General features: G+C 31.5%; 1 protein-coding gene across 1 annotated transcript; it reads left to right on the top strand.

The window, feature by feature from the left end:
• The first annotated feature begins 163 nt into the window (after positions 1 to 163).
• LOC119684626 lies at positions 164 to 13,249 on the top strand. The gene is made up of 4 exons (XM_038098706.1): positions 164 to 310; positions 10,283 to 10,379; positions 10,450 to 10,623; positions 11,920 to 13,249. Exons 1-4 carry the CDS (start codon positions 164 to 166, stop codon positions 13,068 to 13,070), a joined length of 1,569 nt encoding a protein of 522 aa, XP_037954634.1. The 3' UTR covers positions 13,071 to 13,249.
• Positions 13,250 to 16,035: the final 2,786 nt, after the last annotated feature.

Below are 16,035 nucleotides of genomic sequence, written 5' to 3'. Positions count from 1 at the left end.
GAAAAGAAAAATAATTTTACCATATAAAAAGTATTTTTATAATTTAATTCACTCAACTAAATCACGAAAAGTTAACTACTCAACTGAGAATTATAAATTAAAACGAATTCGTTTCAAGTTAATTAATACTAAATAAATAACAGTGGATAGCAAAGCTGAAACAATGTGGTCCAATGCTTTATGCACATTGGGCGTCACGAAACCTCTTTGCAACTGCCTCAGCATAAGGCAGGTAGCAGCCGCTGCGGCAGCTGCTACACAAGGTGGCGCTATAACAAGTGGACCATTACCATCTAGCAATGCACCAGGGGTAATTAATATCTATTATTATTACATTAAGCTCTAGTTAATATACTCTAAGGTATATAATCTATAAAGGGATTAACAAAGAAATACATATGCATATAATGCATATTTTTTTTATATGAACGTATTATCCTATATTGTAACTTTTTGCTAAATCCTTATGATCGCTTGTAAGATAAAAAAATTAATAAAATCAATTCCTTATTAGAGTCCGACCATGGTTGCATGATAAACACGTCGGAAATCATTTCAGCATTACAAAGAATATACTAAACGTCATGATGTATGTGATTCTGTGTTCCTAGGTGGACGTCCCTTTCTATGGGAAGCGGACACTAAGAAAAGGTGGAATAAAAACGTTCTGTATACAGATTTAATAAAGATCTGTTATGAGGATAGGTAATGTTATTGTTCCAAAAATGCGTCTCAATTCTTGTCGAAAAATATTGTTATTAGACCTTCTGAAATTGCTCCATTTGGTCTTTTCTATCCACCACCATTTGCGTTTCTGAATTTTTTCTGTAGTTCTTGTTTGGCTCATTCACGATCACAGTTCAATATTGGATATCCCAGGTTAACAAGATTTTTCGTAAGCATTTCTAAAATGTAATAGCTACCTTTATTATATTATTATCTGAAATATATTAGTATACATATTATACTTACATGATATAGTTTTTAGTATGATGTAGAAAAATATCTCAACAGTCTTTTACAAAAAGAGACTAAACGATTGGTGTATCCATTCGAAGATATTTTCTAAATCGCTTTGAATTCAAAAGAATTCAAAAGACTATAAAAAAAACGACCACTCCCAATGACAGCATCGCATTTAAAATCTAGAAGTGCCAAATTATAGAAGGATGGTGTGTCTGTGTCACAGGAAGTATATCTAACTCGTAGAATTATTGGTTTTGAAATCTTTTTAAATTATTATAGAATATTAATATTATTTACTTCATAAAAGTAGATACAATGAAAAAACATATTTCATCCCTTTTGACTAAATTAGCGTGATATACAAAACGGGAGGATCAGGGAAAAGATCTCCCTCATCTACAGATAATATACTCCAAAAATATATTTTCTAGTAAATATTTTACCTCCTTGGCTAAGTTCTTGCTACGATACTGTCTTCAACTGCTATTGTTATTTGCAGAACTTAGTATTGATCAGTTTCTGTCAAATACAATAACAAAAATATCTGAAAATATTAAAAACTTTAACATATCGTTTAAGATCATAAATTCTTTGACATTCTTAAAAGAAGTTCTTCTGTTGGTATCTTTTCGTTCTTATATTCGGTATTATTGATTCAAACTATACACTAATTTTTCATAGAAACATTTTTATATTAAATTTGGTTTTAATGTCATTCATTCATTCATGGACACGTTTTGAATAGTAGTGAATTGGAACAACAAAATTTTTTTTTTAACCAATTGAATTTTTGACTGACCGTACAGCTGCTTCGAATATTGCCAATATCCATCATCAGTGGTCTTGGAATCATTTCTTATATTTAACTATGCGGAAATCATTTTTTGAGACTCCAAGTATAAAGGGTGGAACTCGTGCTTACCGAGCCAGCTTGTAGGCTAGCTTAATTTGATTAAAAGCAATATTTAAAAGAGAGGGTGGGTAGTTGGTGTAGAAGTAAGTTTCGTCATATTGAAATTTGATGTTTGGTTTTGATATTGAAATTTAGAAAATGGAATCAATGATTTATTTTCAATTTTAAGGTTGAGAACTTTCCTTATGTCACTGCTTTCATTATATTAGAAAGAAAAATAAAATAGAGTTTGATGAACTCACTGAAAAAGTTAAGTTTTTGATATCTATAAAAATAAAATGATATATTAAGAGTAATTAATAATATATATAAATAAGAGCAATAGAGTAACATCATTGAAAATGGTAATGTGAGCACTTTTTTCTAATAATTTAAAGTATTGATTTTAATAAATTCTTTAATATATCATTTTTATAAACTTTGTCTTATAGTACGTTCCCACTGGCTTCTTTACTAACGAAGACAGTAGAAACGTACTATAACAATGCCACTCATTCAAAATACAAGATTGTTTTTAATTGGCAACAATTATCAAAATTTTATAACAGTTGGGCCGTTAGTCATTCGGTAATATCTGTTTGAGTAATACTAATTTAGATATTTGAAAATTATGGAGGAAAAAAGATTGTGTAGACTCTTTTTTATTGGAAAAAATATATGTGACATGCAAATATTTAACTTAAATAATTTGATTATTTTCTTTTGAATATAAAATATACAACAAAATAATCGCCCTTATAGTATAGAGCCCTGAAATTATTTGCGAAAACTGACAGACTTACCCACACAGCGTTATCAAATCTCAGAATGGTTACAGGCTCCTCGGGGAGATATGCAGATCTGAGGTCAATATTGCTTAGTCTGATGAAGTGATAAACAATAATCCAATCAAGGCGTAAAGAGGGGTTTTAAAAATACCAGGAGTTAAGAAAGAGTAAAAGTGCTCAAGTGCACTGGCTCAATTAGAAATAAAATAATATAGTATTTTGTAAGCATTCAAGAAATTACTAAAACCAACTCTATGTTATGCCTGGCTTTTTTTGCTGGAAAGCATCGAAAGCCACAGGGAGAGACTTGAATCCACTAAAACCACTCATCTTAAAATGCAATATAAACACATATCAGTTATTGGCCCGTTGAGTTAAAAAGCTAAAAACCCATTACAGTTATCAATGGGAAGGCAGACATCAGAATATAGAAAGCTTAGTATTTAGACAACAAATGCATATAAAACAAATTTATAAATAAGTGAGGAATGAAAGGAGGATGTACTTGCTATGTAGTAATTACTGACTAAGAGTAAGCTCTATGTAAGAGATTGTTGTAATCACGATTGCAATGTGGGGTTATAGGAGAAACTGGACCATATCGGCCAGATAAAGCGCCAAGAACTGTGGAGGCTTATTTCTCTTATTATTAAATAGATTGATGGTTTTGATTCGATGTATGTATTTATGATAAATTTAAATGTACACTATTAAAAAACTGTTAGATTACAAAACTTTTGGATTATTCTAAAAATATTCGATTGGGCAACAAAATTTGACAAATCGTGAGTAAATCTGGTTTGAATCCAGATTTACCAATCGAAAATGCCATTAAAACCACTATTGAGTTGATTAATTCCATTTAAAATTTGATTATAGAATAAAAAAAGTATTATGAATTTAAAATATTAATAAAATTTTATTAATAATCAAACTTTATTAATATTGTTCTTGCAAAAGAACTACAAATTTTTTTAGTGAAAACTCAAAAAATATTGTAGGTAAATGTCCAATTATGTATGCATCAAGTGAAACGGTGGTCGATGCGCTTAATCAACTCAATTTAGTCTGAACCAAAGCCTTTTAATGTGATTTGTTTATCAGTGTACGAATGCCAACGTATATTTCTACCACTTGTATGGGAATCTGCCGTTCAGCGATTTGCTGTTTTGCGATTTTACGATTCTCGGAAGGCAACAAAATGTTGTACGGCACAGCTGGTGATGATGACGATGACTATGCCTATGATGATTATAAATGACCAGAGTTGTACTTAAATATTGTGAAAAAAAGTGAAATTGGGCAATTACCGTGTGGAGGGAGTAGAAATGTCCAAAAAGCATGACCGACCGACCATTCATACATAGGCGCCAGTAGCAATATGCAGCTACGTACTGCAGTTGAAATGTTAACTTATATAGAGGAGGATTGCATAAAATCGAAATAGAATCGAATCGAAAAAGGAAAATTAGTGAAATGGGTTGAAAACTGGGTGGGACAAGGCGAATAAAAAGTGAAACAATGCGAATGGAACATTAAAATGTTGAAAGCAACAAAATCACAGGCTTCACTGCTTTGTATGTTATACGGTGTTTCGTTTAGTAGGTCACTAGGACTCTCACTAATGTCCTTGCAATGCGTTTTCAATTTCGATGTCGTTGCGATTGCATATATTTACAAACACACGAACAATGTAAGCGAATATATTTTTCTCTGTGTACATTCATACGAGTATATATCCATATATGTATATAGTTGTACTAAGCAAAAAACGAGGCATGTTAACATTTTGTGTAGCAATCGTAGTATTTCACAGTTTTACGATTTTAAACCCAACACTGAGTTCACTCAGGCATAGATACTTTTACATTTTCTGTTATTTTCTCTGTAATGTTGGAGTCACAATGTTAATGAAGATGTTAAGTATTATGTTAATAACATGTGAATTTGTATTTAACAATTTATATAGTTTACAGTTTTTAACTTATGTTACTTTTTTTAACATCGAACATATTATGCAGACCTTACTTTTTTTTTTTTTTTTTTTTTTTTTGCAGTAGGTGGAAAACATCGAAAGCCACAGTGTGAGACATGAACCCACTAAAACCACCTCTTAGGAATGAATGAAGAAGATTTCCACAGCAATGTGGAAACTTCATTCCAGTAATCATGGGAAAGAGGAATGAGAAAATAGACTTAATACCTAGTGAACTAGATTCATCTAAGTCAGAAAGCAAGGGCATAAACTAGGTAGGATGGATGATATAGAAGGGGGAAGACCTTACAGAAATTATTTTTCTTTATTTTTCTTTAGCTAGCATTGTTTTATATTATATGCGTTTTTGGTGCTGTTAGCTGGCGCTTTTAGTTGATGCTGTTAGCTGGCGCTTTTAGTTGATGCTGTTAGCTGTCGCTTAAGTATATTAATAAACATGTTTTAATTAATTTGTGCACTATTCAAATTAGTAGGACTATATGACTAGTCCTGGATATTAATGTAGTGTGAAATTTACAAAGTATTAGTTCATTAATTGATATTGAGAGTTTCATGTCTTAAGTGTTTAATACCAAGTTTAATACCAAATACTTTAAAATAATTCTGATAAAAAACGTATACATAGCTCATTCTTTTACATTCGGGTGGATTTTAACAAACCCATTTGATATTCTTTTAAATAGTAAACACTAGTATATGAATTATGAGTTAAAGCGTTCTTTGTTCCAGCACTTTATAAACTATACTACTTTTGCTTTGACGCAGAAGAAGAGTAGTGAACGCGTACTTTTAAAATTAGTAAGTTTAAATTACAAACGATGTGATCTACTAGAAAAATGGAGTGTAGTTAATAAATTTGTTACAAAAAAGATTACAAAATTGAGAATAATAGAATATAACCCTCTGTAGATTAGATCTACTACTAGCTAAATATAGATACTGACACATGACTTGGAGTATAGTTTCCTACTCATCCACAATACCACAACCTTGACAGAAGTCATTATAATGTAGACCCAGTTTCATAGTATATCTTTCTATTAAGTAGTGACCCGTCATTACCAATACTAAAGCATTAAGCAGGTTACATCTTAGTTGAAGCAGCTGTTTGGTGTGTTTTTTGTTCAGTTTAGACGAGTTCAATCTGGAGATCTGGAGATGGAAAAGGGATTCATTTACCCAATCTCGCCAGCAAGTTGCTCAAAGTTAGGCTCTCCGAAGACTCTTCAAAGTGCCGTAGTACATCCGCACAAATGACATGCTAAGAGACCTTAGAATAGTTCCAGTCAAAAACTACATAAGGGACAAAGCCCTGGAACTTTATGTGAAAACTGTCAGGCTGCCTTACTTAGCACTATCGAATCTCAGAGTAATCACTAACCGTACGGGATGGTACGCAGATCTTAGATCAGTCATTGAATAATCACGAAACTGATGAGGTTACACAAATTAGTTAGTGAGATGGGTGGGACTCTGCAGAAACTGCACAGCTATCAAAGAGTAAAAGTGCTAGGGTGCTTTAACTCGGAAAACGCTACGTTAGACTTTTCTTCTATTTCAAAATAGTTTTTTTGTCACAGTTAACTTACAAAAAAGTCAATACAGTTTTTGTTAATATTTATTTTCCATAATTTAATTACTTCTTCTTTGTCACAGTTGAGTCAATATCGTTTGTGTTAATACAGTCAATATTCCATTACTCAAACCCGAATTTTCTATAACTCAAACTAAATAGAGTGCAACAGGGATTGGAGAGCAAATAACATTTTCTTTGCAAAATATTACCTCGAGTTATGGACGTTTGACTTTATTTATTTTTCATAATTTAATTACTTGTTATATACAAAGAAAGGAACCAAAAGCCTTCCTGGTATGTTTGAAATAATTTATTGCCTTATAAATCTAATATTAGGTTATTCGGAAAGTAATTTCGTTTTTTTTTTTTTGTGGAAATGAAAGACAGTTTTCGTATAATAAACAAATACTTTATTAAATTATATATTGACCGTTCTGGTTCAACACTTTTTGCAATCTTTCTGGTAGTAGAATAATTCCACGTTCATAAAATGTTTGGTCTTTGCTGGCAAAAAAGTGATCGAGATGGTTTTTGACCTGCTCATCTGAGGTGAAGGTTTTACCGTCTAAAAAATTTTAGAGTAACCGGAACAAATAATAATCCGATGGTGCTACATGAGTTTTCAAAGCTTATAAAAATTAAAGGGCTTAAGTGTAAAGTTGGATGCAAAAAAATACAATTACATCCTTTGTCGGGAAAAAACGAAATTACTTTCCGAACAGCCTAATATATTTCCACAATAAATTTTTTGTCAGTAAATAGTTGTATGCGTATGATAAATATTTCTTCAAATAAATCACAATGTTCTCCAAAACTTAATCAGCAATGCAAAGAAACATTAACATCGAAATATTCACGATTAATCTGGCATTTTGTGCGACTCAATAGGGTTCAACTAAAGCTTGAACTGAAATTATTCCGCTGTTACGATTTTAATTCCCCTAAAGCAACCATAAGCCGCAACTCAATTGATTCCGAAAGTTCATGTTAATCATTCCGACAGACCAACTGCATTCAACATAACCACACATTCTCGCACCTGTTCGCATACATTACCCTATATGTTCGCTCTCGGTGTACTCGTTTTCTTCGCCATGCGTTTACACTGTGCAGCAGGCATGCCGAGTAAAATGAATGCCAATACCCATGTTAACCGCAGCATTCTGTTAAACTCAATACCTGCTTCAATACCTTGCTCGGTGTGCGGGCGATGTATTTTCCAATGCGCGCTTAACGCTTCTCTGCAATTTGGCGCATGTTAGGAAAATTCCTTTCCATGCACGTACCGATTTGAGGGCACTACTGCTGATGCTGCCTGCCTACGGCGCACATTCGTCCTGTCATGTGCAATAATCAAGTCATTTTTATTCCTTTGTTAACAGACATTGTCAGCGTATGCAATTTTCCACGCTTTGTTAGGCGAGTAGTTGCTGCTGCGGTATCTTCGGTAGGGAAAACTCGAAAATCGGAAAATCGGAAAATCTTTAATCGTTGAATTATGCTGCCTTTAATTGATACTGTCTGTGCACAAGTTCGCTTACATATACATCCGAATATAATATGAACTCGAGTCTATTGTGCAGACACTTGCCACACTCACGTGCTTTTACACTACAAATATTTCAATCTTGATACTTCATACGTATATAGTATATATATGGTATATGATGGTTTATATCAAAAAAAAAGTATAGAATGCATTTTAAACGTTAAATTTTGCACATTGTTGACTATCCTTAGAAGATGGTTTGCTTAGTTGCAGATAAAATTTCATAGACATATTTGCAAGTATGAAAATTTGTATGTGTGAACTTTGCAAATATGTGAAGACCGCAGCTGTGGTCCGTTCTATTATTTGTACCATATACTACTGAATAGGTGGAATAATTACTTTGATTATCCTTCAAATTAAGCTACAATCTTGTGTGCGTTAAATTATTGCAAAAGATAAAATAATAAAGTTTTTATCGCCATCTTTTTGAATTCGAGATACGATAAAAGGATTTTAGCTAAAACAGAAATATATAAATTATTTGAAATTATTATATAGTGAGTAATCATAATTTAATAGTAATATTTTAATAAAAATATTAATAATATGCTAAGAACAGGAAGCTGATATATAACTAAATAATTCGTCCGTCAATTCTATATGGATGAGTAGCGTTTAGCAAAGCTTCAAACACTACTATTCGTCAGCTAGAAATTGCACAAAGCCAGCCTCTGAGAAGACTTTTCAAAGTACCATGGTACATTAGAACGAATGTTATCCTCAGGGACCTCAAGATTGATCCCATCAAAAAATACATGAAGAATAGAACCCTGAAATTATTTATGAAAACTGACAGACTTACCAACACCGTGTTATTGAATCACAGTATAGTTACAGGCTCCTTTGGGAGGTATGCAGATCTAACGTCAATTATTGCTTAGTCTGATGAAGTGATTAACAATAACCCAGTCAAGGCGTAAAGAGGGGTTTTGAAAATACCTCGAGTTAATAATGAGTTAAAGTGCACTGGCTCAAATAGCTCCAACATAAATAAATTATTAATATATTATATTTTTATATTTACATTTTATATTTTAATAATAATATTGCGATTATTAACATTTTATGCCCATTAACCAGAGATATTGAAATTGATTAAGTTATATAAAGAAATGTATCTTCTTGTTGTAAAATTTGCTTATGCTAATTTAATTTTATGCCTACACACGATCCGGTGCCTAAGAAAATGAGTAACCGACTTGAACAGACTAAACCTCATCCCCCTGATTCCAAGAAACTTTATCTTATCCCGGGACTACGTTTGTATTACTTCGAGGTAGGGTTCTTATTAATTACTTAAGACTGCCATCAGTGTGACCTACGTCCATGCACCGCAGCTGCTTCAAGTGACGATCCGGTGCCTAGGAAAATGAGTAACCGACTTGAACAGACTAAACCTCATCCCCCTGATTCCAAGAAACTTTATTTTATTCCGGGACTACGTTTGTATTACTTCGAGGTAGGGTTCTTATTAATTACTTAAGACTGCCATCAGTGTGTCCTGCGTCCATGCACTGCTGCTGCTTCAAGTGACTAGTCCTGTAATCCATAAGCTTGGCTTTTATCGAGATCTATTTTTTTTAAACCTTAGGAAATTGCGATAATTTTTTTTGTCACTGTTCTTGGGCAGTAACTGGATAATATTTTTATTCTTCAAAGATCCATTCGTAAGATGTAAGAAGATTAAAATAATTTACTTAATATTCTCCTGTGACAATAATATTTCATTAAAATTTGCAAATAATTTAAAGTAGAAATCAACTCTTTGTTTTCTTAAAAATTCCTTTAAGATTCTTGATGGATTAGTATAGTATATTCCAGCAACTCCCAGAAAAATAGAGTATTGCTTTGTTAGGTCACATTGGAAGCAATGAAAATGCAAACATTATTGCAAAGACTGGATCAGTTATTCAACTCTGTACACCAGAGCCATATAGTGGAATATCTTGGTCCATAACATATTCTCTTGTGAAGAGTGAATTGTAATTAAAAGAAGTCGCTATTGGCTCTACATTCAAGCTAAAAAAACTTTTTTGGTTTCATAATTTCGATTTATCCCCCTTCTTAGTAAATTGTTTGAGATTAACCGAGTTAGATTTGTGTTTGGAGCAAAATATTAAGTTGGGAGAATTTCGTCTGACGTTAGGGAATCGTTAATGAGAGGCGTTCATTCGAAGAATTGAAGGTAAGACTTGGTTGATAAAATAAAAGATCAATTATATCACAGTATCCTGTTAATTATTATACTACTTCGTTTTTACAAATGGAGTATTTAATTAATTAAATAAAACTGTTATACTACTATAATTTTCTAATTTTGTTAGCAGATTGGTATTCACCAAAATAAAGACATGACTATTTATACTTTAAACTTTCCCTACAAGTTCTCATAAGTATTTATTAATTTTAACTATTATATAATATAAATAATTTCTCATTAATTATATACATAAATAAATTAACAAATAAATTTTTTTATTTAAATTATAATTAATATAAATTTCTTTTGTAGGAGTCTCGTGGCAAGAGACCCCTTAAAATTTGGGATAGTTGGCGTAATGTGCGCAAAGGCGTAGTAGTTGGAACTTTTGAAGAATTATTAGTAAGAGGTAAGTTAATTATTATTTTTTCATTATTATTTATAAAACTAATTATAATTAAAATTTTAATCAAATTCAGGAAAAGATAAATTAGGGGTTCCTGCCTCAGAACCGGTGCGTGTTGTTCTGGAGTGCGATGGAACCCAAATAGAGGATGGCGAATATTTTCGTACATTGGCCAATAATACGGTGCTACTATTATTAAGACAGGGTGAACGTTGGTATCCAACTGGCGTTGATGTTATAAAAGCTGGTAAATTCAATTATAATACATAATTATTATGAATGGAAAATATATATGTATTGTTTCAGCTGAATAGGTTATGAACAGGTTATTTAGATTTTTCATCTCTAAACAAAACAACCATAGAATCCTAACTAGTAGTTAGTGGTGGAGTATTCCGAAAAGCAAAATATGCTACATATGAATCTTATGGGTTTCAGTTCACGCTGAAATCTCCGGTAACAAAATTTTAGACAAACTTGTCAGAAAAGGGACAGCTTCGATGCTCATAAATCCAGATCCATTTTGTGGCTTGGGAAAAGAATATTTCTTTTCACACATCCCTAAAAAAGAGCAGAAAACATGCTATAGTGTGATAATCTCTTAGGGCTATTAAAGTTAAAACTGTTTATAGGAGCTTTCAACCTACACCGATTTAAATATTGCATGCAGCTAAGTAAGCATTATTTAATCAGGTGAATTAGAAGGAGAATTAGACCTCATTTTCTAGTACATAAATGACAAAGGTACCTAGGTGGGTATCTTATATTGGATAATGAAATATTACTCTGAGGGTTTAACACTATAATTAATGTTTGATATTTAAGCCCAAGTTGGAAAAATATTTTAAGTCCATGAAGGGAGCACATAAGATTTCAAAGTTACAGTGTAATTCCACCAATATAATATATATAGTAAATAAATAAATAATAAATATAAGGAAAAGAATTTTAAACACAAAATAAATAATAAGTAAGATATATTTTTTTTTATACACAGAAAAACCATTCTCATATTCCATTTTAATCTCGTTATATATAGGTTTCATTCAAATTTTCTAGGTCCGTATTAATTTTTATTGGAAAAACTTTAATATATATGTTTTTCTTATATGATATTTCTAAAAGATCATATGAGAACATTTAATTGAAAGAATAGAATAATATATGGTTAAAAATATTGAAAATTTTTAAGGATTTTGAACTCTAATTTCTTCTGCTTCTTTACGTTACTATTCCTAATTCTGTTGCATAAGTTCGGGATATATGGTCTGTTTAAAGTACTTTTCCCAATTTTACTTTGATCTGGTTTTCTTTTTTCTTTCCCTTTTCTTTCTATGCTGTAAATTTATTATTAACTAATAAGCTTATTTTATATCAAAACAAATAATTGCTCATATCTATTCTGCTGCAACAATATATATAATATTATATTCACATATGTTATTCTATATTATATTATTTTTTATATATATTTATTGTATATCTGTTTTACACTGCCATAACAAAATTTAAATTCAATGTTATATTTTTTTTTTATTTGAAGCGATCTCAGCTATACCTAAAATCGTCTGTGAGACGATTCATGCTCTTGATTTACATGATGAGACGCCATCTTGGAAGATTATGGATAACAAGGGTCGTGTCACGGTGGTCCTGCATTGGGATCAGCGGCAGGGTGGTGGAGGAGGAGGTGGCGGTGGGGGCGGCATCGGTGGTGCCGGCGTTAGTGGGATGGGGCCAAGTGGTAGCGGTGCCAGCGGTAGTAATGGACACTTATCTTCAGATAAATACTCACCATCGAAAAAAGGTCTGTCGGCACAAAGTTCGCTGGACAACAAATCAGTATCATCACAATCTTCACAACAACGTTATGCCAGCCCACAAATAACCGTCATTAGTGATGAAGGTCCTACTAGTATATATCATCCGGGTGGTGTTGTATTGCCACCAGGTGTTGTAATACCAGGTACAAGTAGACGTTTATCAAAACAAGGCGGTTCCTTTGATAGTGCTGTAGGTGCAGTGCATGTGCATACACCAGAGTGTGCACATCATGCACATACGCCCAGTCGTGCCGGAAGTCCCAGCACAACAGAATGCGATTTTCATTGCTGTGCTTTGCATGAGGAGGGACGAAAAATAGCGGTGCATAAAAGTGTGGCTACCTCACCAATACAAGATGGTACTACGAGTCCTCAGCCACAGCAACAGGCAACGCTTTCAATGTCTTCGGTTGTGGATCCTATGATGGGTGGTAGCTTACAGCGACGCTCATCGGGTGCAAAAGGTCATGTACGCTTTTTAGATATTGCGCCAGAGAGAGATAGTTCCGAGAGTGAGACAGAAAATACTGTCATGGAAGATGACAAAACTACAACAGAAAAATTCCTTTTGCTTATTGATCAATTATCTGTTGATCAGAAGCGTCATTTAAGTATTAAAGATATCGGCATCATACTGGAACGGCTTAACTCCAAAATTTTGGATGTTGAACGTTTAGACCGAGAATCAGAGTCCGATGATTGTTATAATTGGACGATAAAAGCGACAATACGTGGTGACGCATTGCGGGAATTGGGTGTGATTTACAATGGTAATTATTATGCTATTTCCGAACATCCTGGTTACAAGGAAGAAATCGAAGAAAATGGCGAAGAAGTGGAGGAGGAAGAAGATGAAGAAGATAGAATATAAAAATGCAATTAAATTTAACGCAACGCATATGAAACATGCACAAGAGGTAAAATACATTTTAGAAAGAAGATAATGAAGTAAAATAAAAAAAAAATTGTGTAAATGATAGCAAAACAAATTAGTGAATGATAACAAAAGGTAAATTGTAGTAATAGGAAATGAAAACATAAGAAATAAAAGTAAAGCATACAACAAATAATGAATATTAACAAAAACGTAATTAAAGAAAATAAAATGGTTTTACAAGAACTGCTCACAAATATTAAATAAAGAAAACAAATTAAACTAAACCGCGCAAATTAAATGAATTTTATTATGAAAAAGTAATACAATATAAGATAAAATTAATAAAAATATTGAATATACAATATTATACACAAATTACCATACACATTGGATCACATACAAGTAAAGTGTTTATACCTACTCAGTAATGAATTAATTAATTAAAACAATTCTTAGAATAATTTAGCGCTAAATGGAATTTATTATACAAGAAAACAATCAGTAACTTAATTATTTGATTTGAAATTCCTCTAACGTTTGTGATTTTATGTTAATTGATTCTAGTTAATATAAGTTATTTAATATTTAAGACATTGACTGCGATCTTTAGTTGCAATAATCACACAATCATATAGCCAATACATAAACATATGCATTTACACACGACTGTGTTCTCACCGATAGTTAAAATTATATCTAATACTTTGTATATCTCTTATTTGTGAAAGCCTTTGCTCAATATAGCTCAATAACTGCTCACGAATCTCTTGTTTAGAGAATAGTTTCATAAATGATTAGGTAAAGTAAATTTTTAAATGTAGTATTTGTTATAGAAATTTCTAAATAATTTATATCTTATATAATTAAACTTAGCTTTTAGTTAAATACTTAGTTTTGTACTATACATCAGACATAAAAAAAGTTGTCCTAACGAACATATACGCAGACCCTCTGCATGAGATCCTCTAAACACTGTTCGTCTTTAAAATTCTCTAGTACTTAGTAAAACGTACTAATCTTTAGTACATGTTTTAAAAATACTTATAGATGTTCAATGATGGTTCATAATGGTGTAATTTTATCTCTCTTAATATAAAAATTGGTGGCAAAATACAGATCATAGTAGAACTTTCCTGTTAACGGCTAAACCAAACTAAAGAGCTTAGAATATTTGTTGTAGGGAATTGTCTACTATCGAAGGAATTGTATAGAATAGAAGCTTTTAATTCAGTATATTCCTTCTGTCACAGATCAAAATCGAACAGTTTAGAGAATATAACCAGAAGTCTTATCTAATAATAGGAAGTGAGAATATTTTACAGACATTTCCTTATTATTAAGATTGCAATGTAGGATATTACCTACATCCGCTTATATGAGCTATGGCTCCATACTCTTCTTTTCCCACAGATCAAAATCGAACAGTTCAGAGAATATAACTAGAAGTCTAATTCCCTACTAGATAGAAAGAATATTTCGCTACCTCGGACAGCCGCATATTGTTGCGATTGTAATGTAGATTAATATAACCGAAATCAGCCAACCTGCCACCAACATTAATTCTGTTGTATTTTATCCATCCTAACTACTAACTAGAGGATGGATAGAACTTTTGAAATTATAAGGCCGAACTAAGCTAGCCTTACAGTTTATGGTTTTATGAGTCGCGTCATTAAAGTGTAATCTTCATATCAAGTTCAAGTTCTACTTACTGACATTCTTTCATATTCTATATAGCTGATTAGCAAGTTTTTGGTTTTCTAAAATAATTATAAAATCTATTATATTCAATAAAATGCGTGATAACAGCCACTTGAGGGGGCTAAGACACTGCTAGCACCGCTGTGGACACAGAGTACTATACGGGATTAGGTTTCTGCTTTTTTAATAGGTTTCGCAAAGTAAACCTATTAATAGTTCTGGAATGAGTAGATTGTTTTCAAGGAAATTGAATTATATTAAAATATTATAACAACTAACTGCAGAAGCCCGTAGCTCAAACATGAGTCCATACCTTTGACATCGATCAATTACATTAAGAAAGGAGCTCTTACCTCTTGTGCCCCTCTTTTTGTTATAAAATATTACTTTGGACACACATATAGGAGCACTTTTATAAAGGTTTTATAAACTTTTATAAACTCAAAACGTGTTTGGAAAATACCGGTAATATATGCAAAAAAACGATGATTATATGTATTATTCTAAAAAATATTATTGTTTAAGATGAAAATAGAATATTTTATGGAATGGTTGTGCTTGCGGCGTTGACCGGTAGTTAAGAAGCCCTGACCTAAGTCATAACCGATTAATTTTTGTGTTAAAATAATTTTTTCTATATATCTTATAGCAGATGGAATGTATATAATCTAATATATGTACGCCCTACTTCACAGACATTTTGAGCAAATGGTTTTTTTTAATTATAATAGTTTTTAAAATATTATAAGAATGTATACGAAATACTTCTTGATTATGTTTAATTAAATTAAATTAGTAACCAAATTTTTTAACACTCATTAGTGTTTAGAAAATCATTTTAAAATCACTCAACTAATTTAAAGTTAAATAAATAATAATAGAAAAAATTTAAAAAAGCAAAAACAACAAATACGAGTAATTCTAACAAAACTGCCACTTCTAATAATAAATATATATACAATATATTGTAATGTAATTAAATCAACAATAAAAACAACAACAAACACGCATAATTATTTAATATCAGCATTAATAAATAACTCAATTAATTGTTATTAAATTTAAATAAAAAAGAAAAGAAGCTCAAAAATATTTAAAATTTTAATTTTGTAGAATTTTTATTATTTAATTTATTGGTACCAAGAAAAATGTAACACTGCCATTATAGCTTGTCTCTAAGTTGAAGGAACCTGATGAGTAAATGGGGTAAAGGGAAATAAAAAAATAAATTTATTATAATCATTGCCAATTTAATACA

Source organism: Teleopsis dalmanni, chromosome 2 (genome assembly GCF_002237135.1).
Source record: "Teleopsis dalmanni isolate 2A chromosome 2, ASM223713v2, whole genome shotgun sequence".
Taxonomy (NCBI): Eukaryota; Metazoa; Arthropoda; class Insecta; order Diptera; family Diopsidae; genus Teleopsis; species Teleopsis dalmanni.
This window is presented reverse-complemented; position numbering and strand designations above follow the sequence as displayed.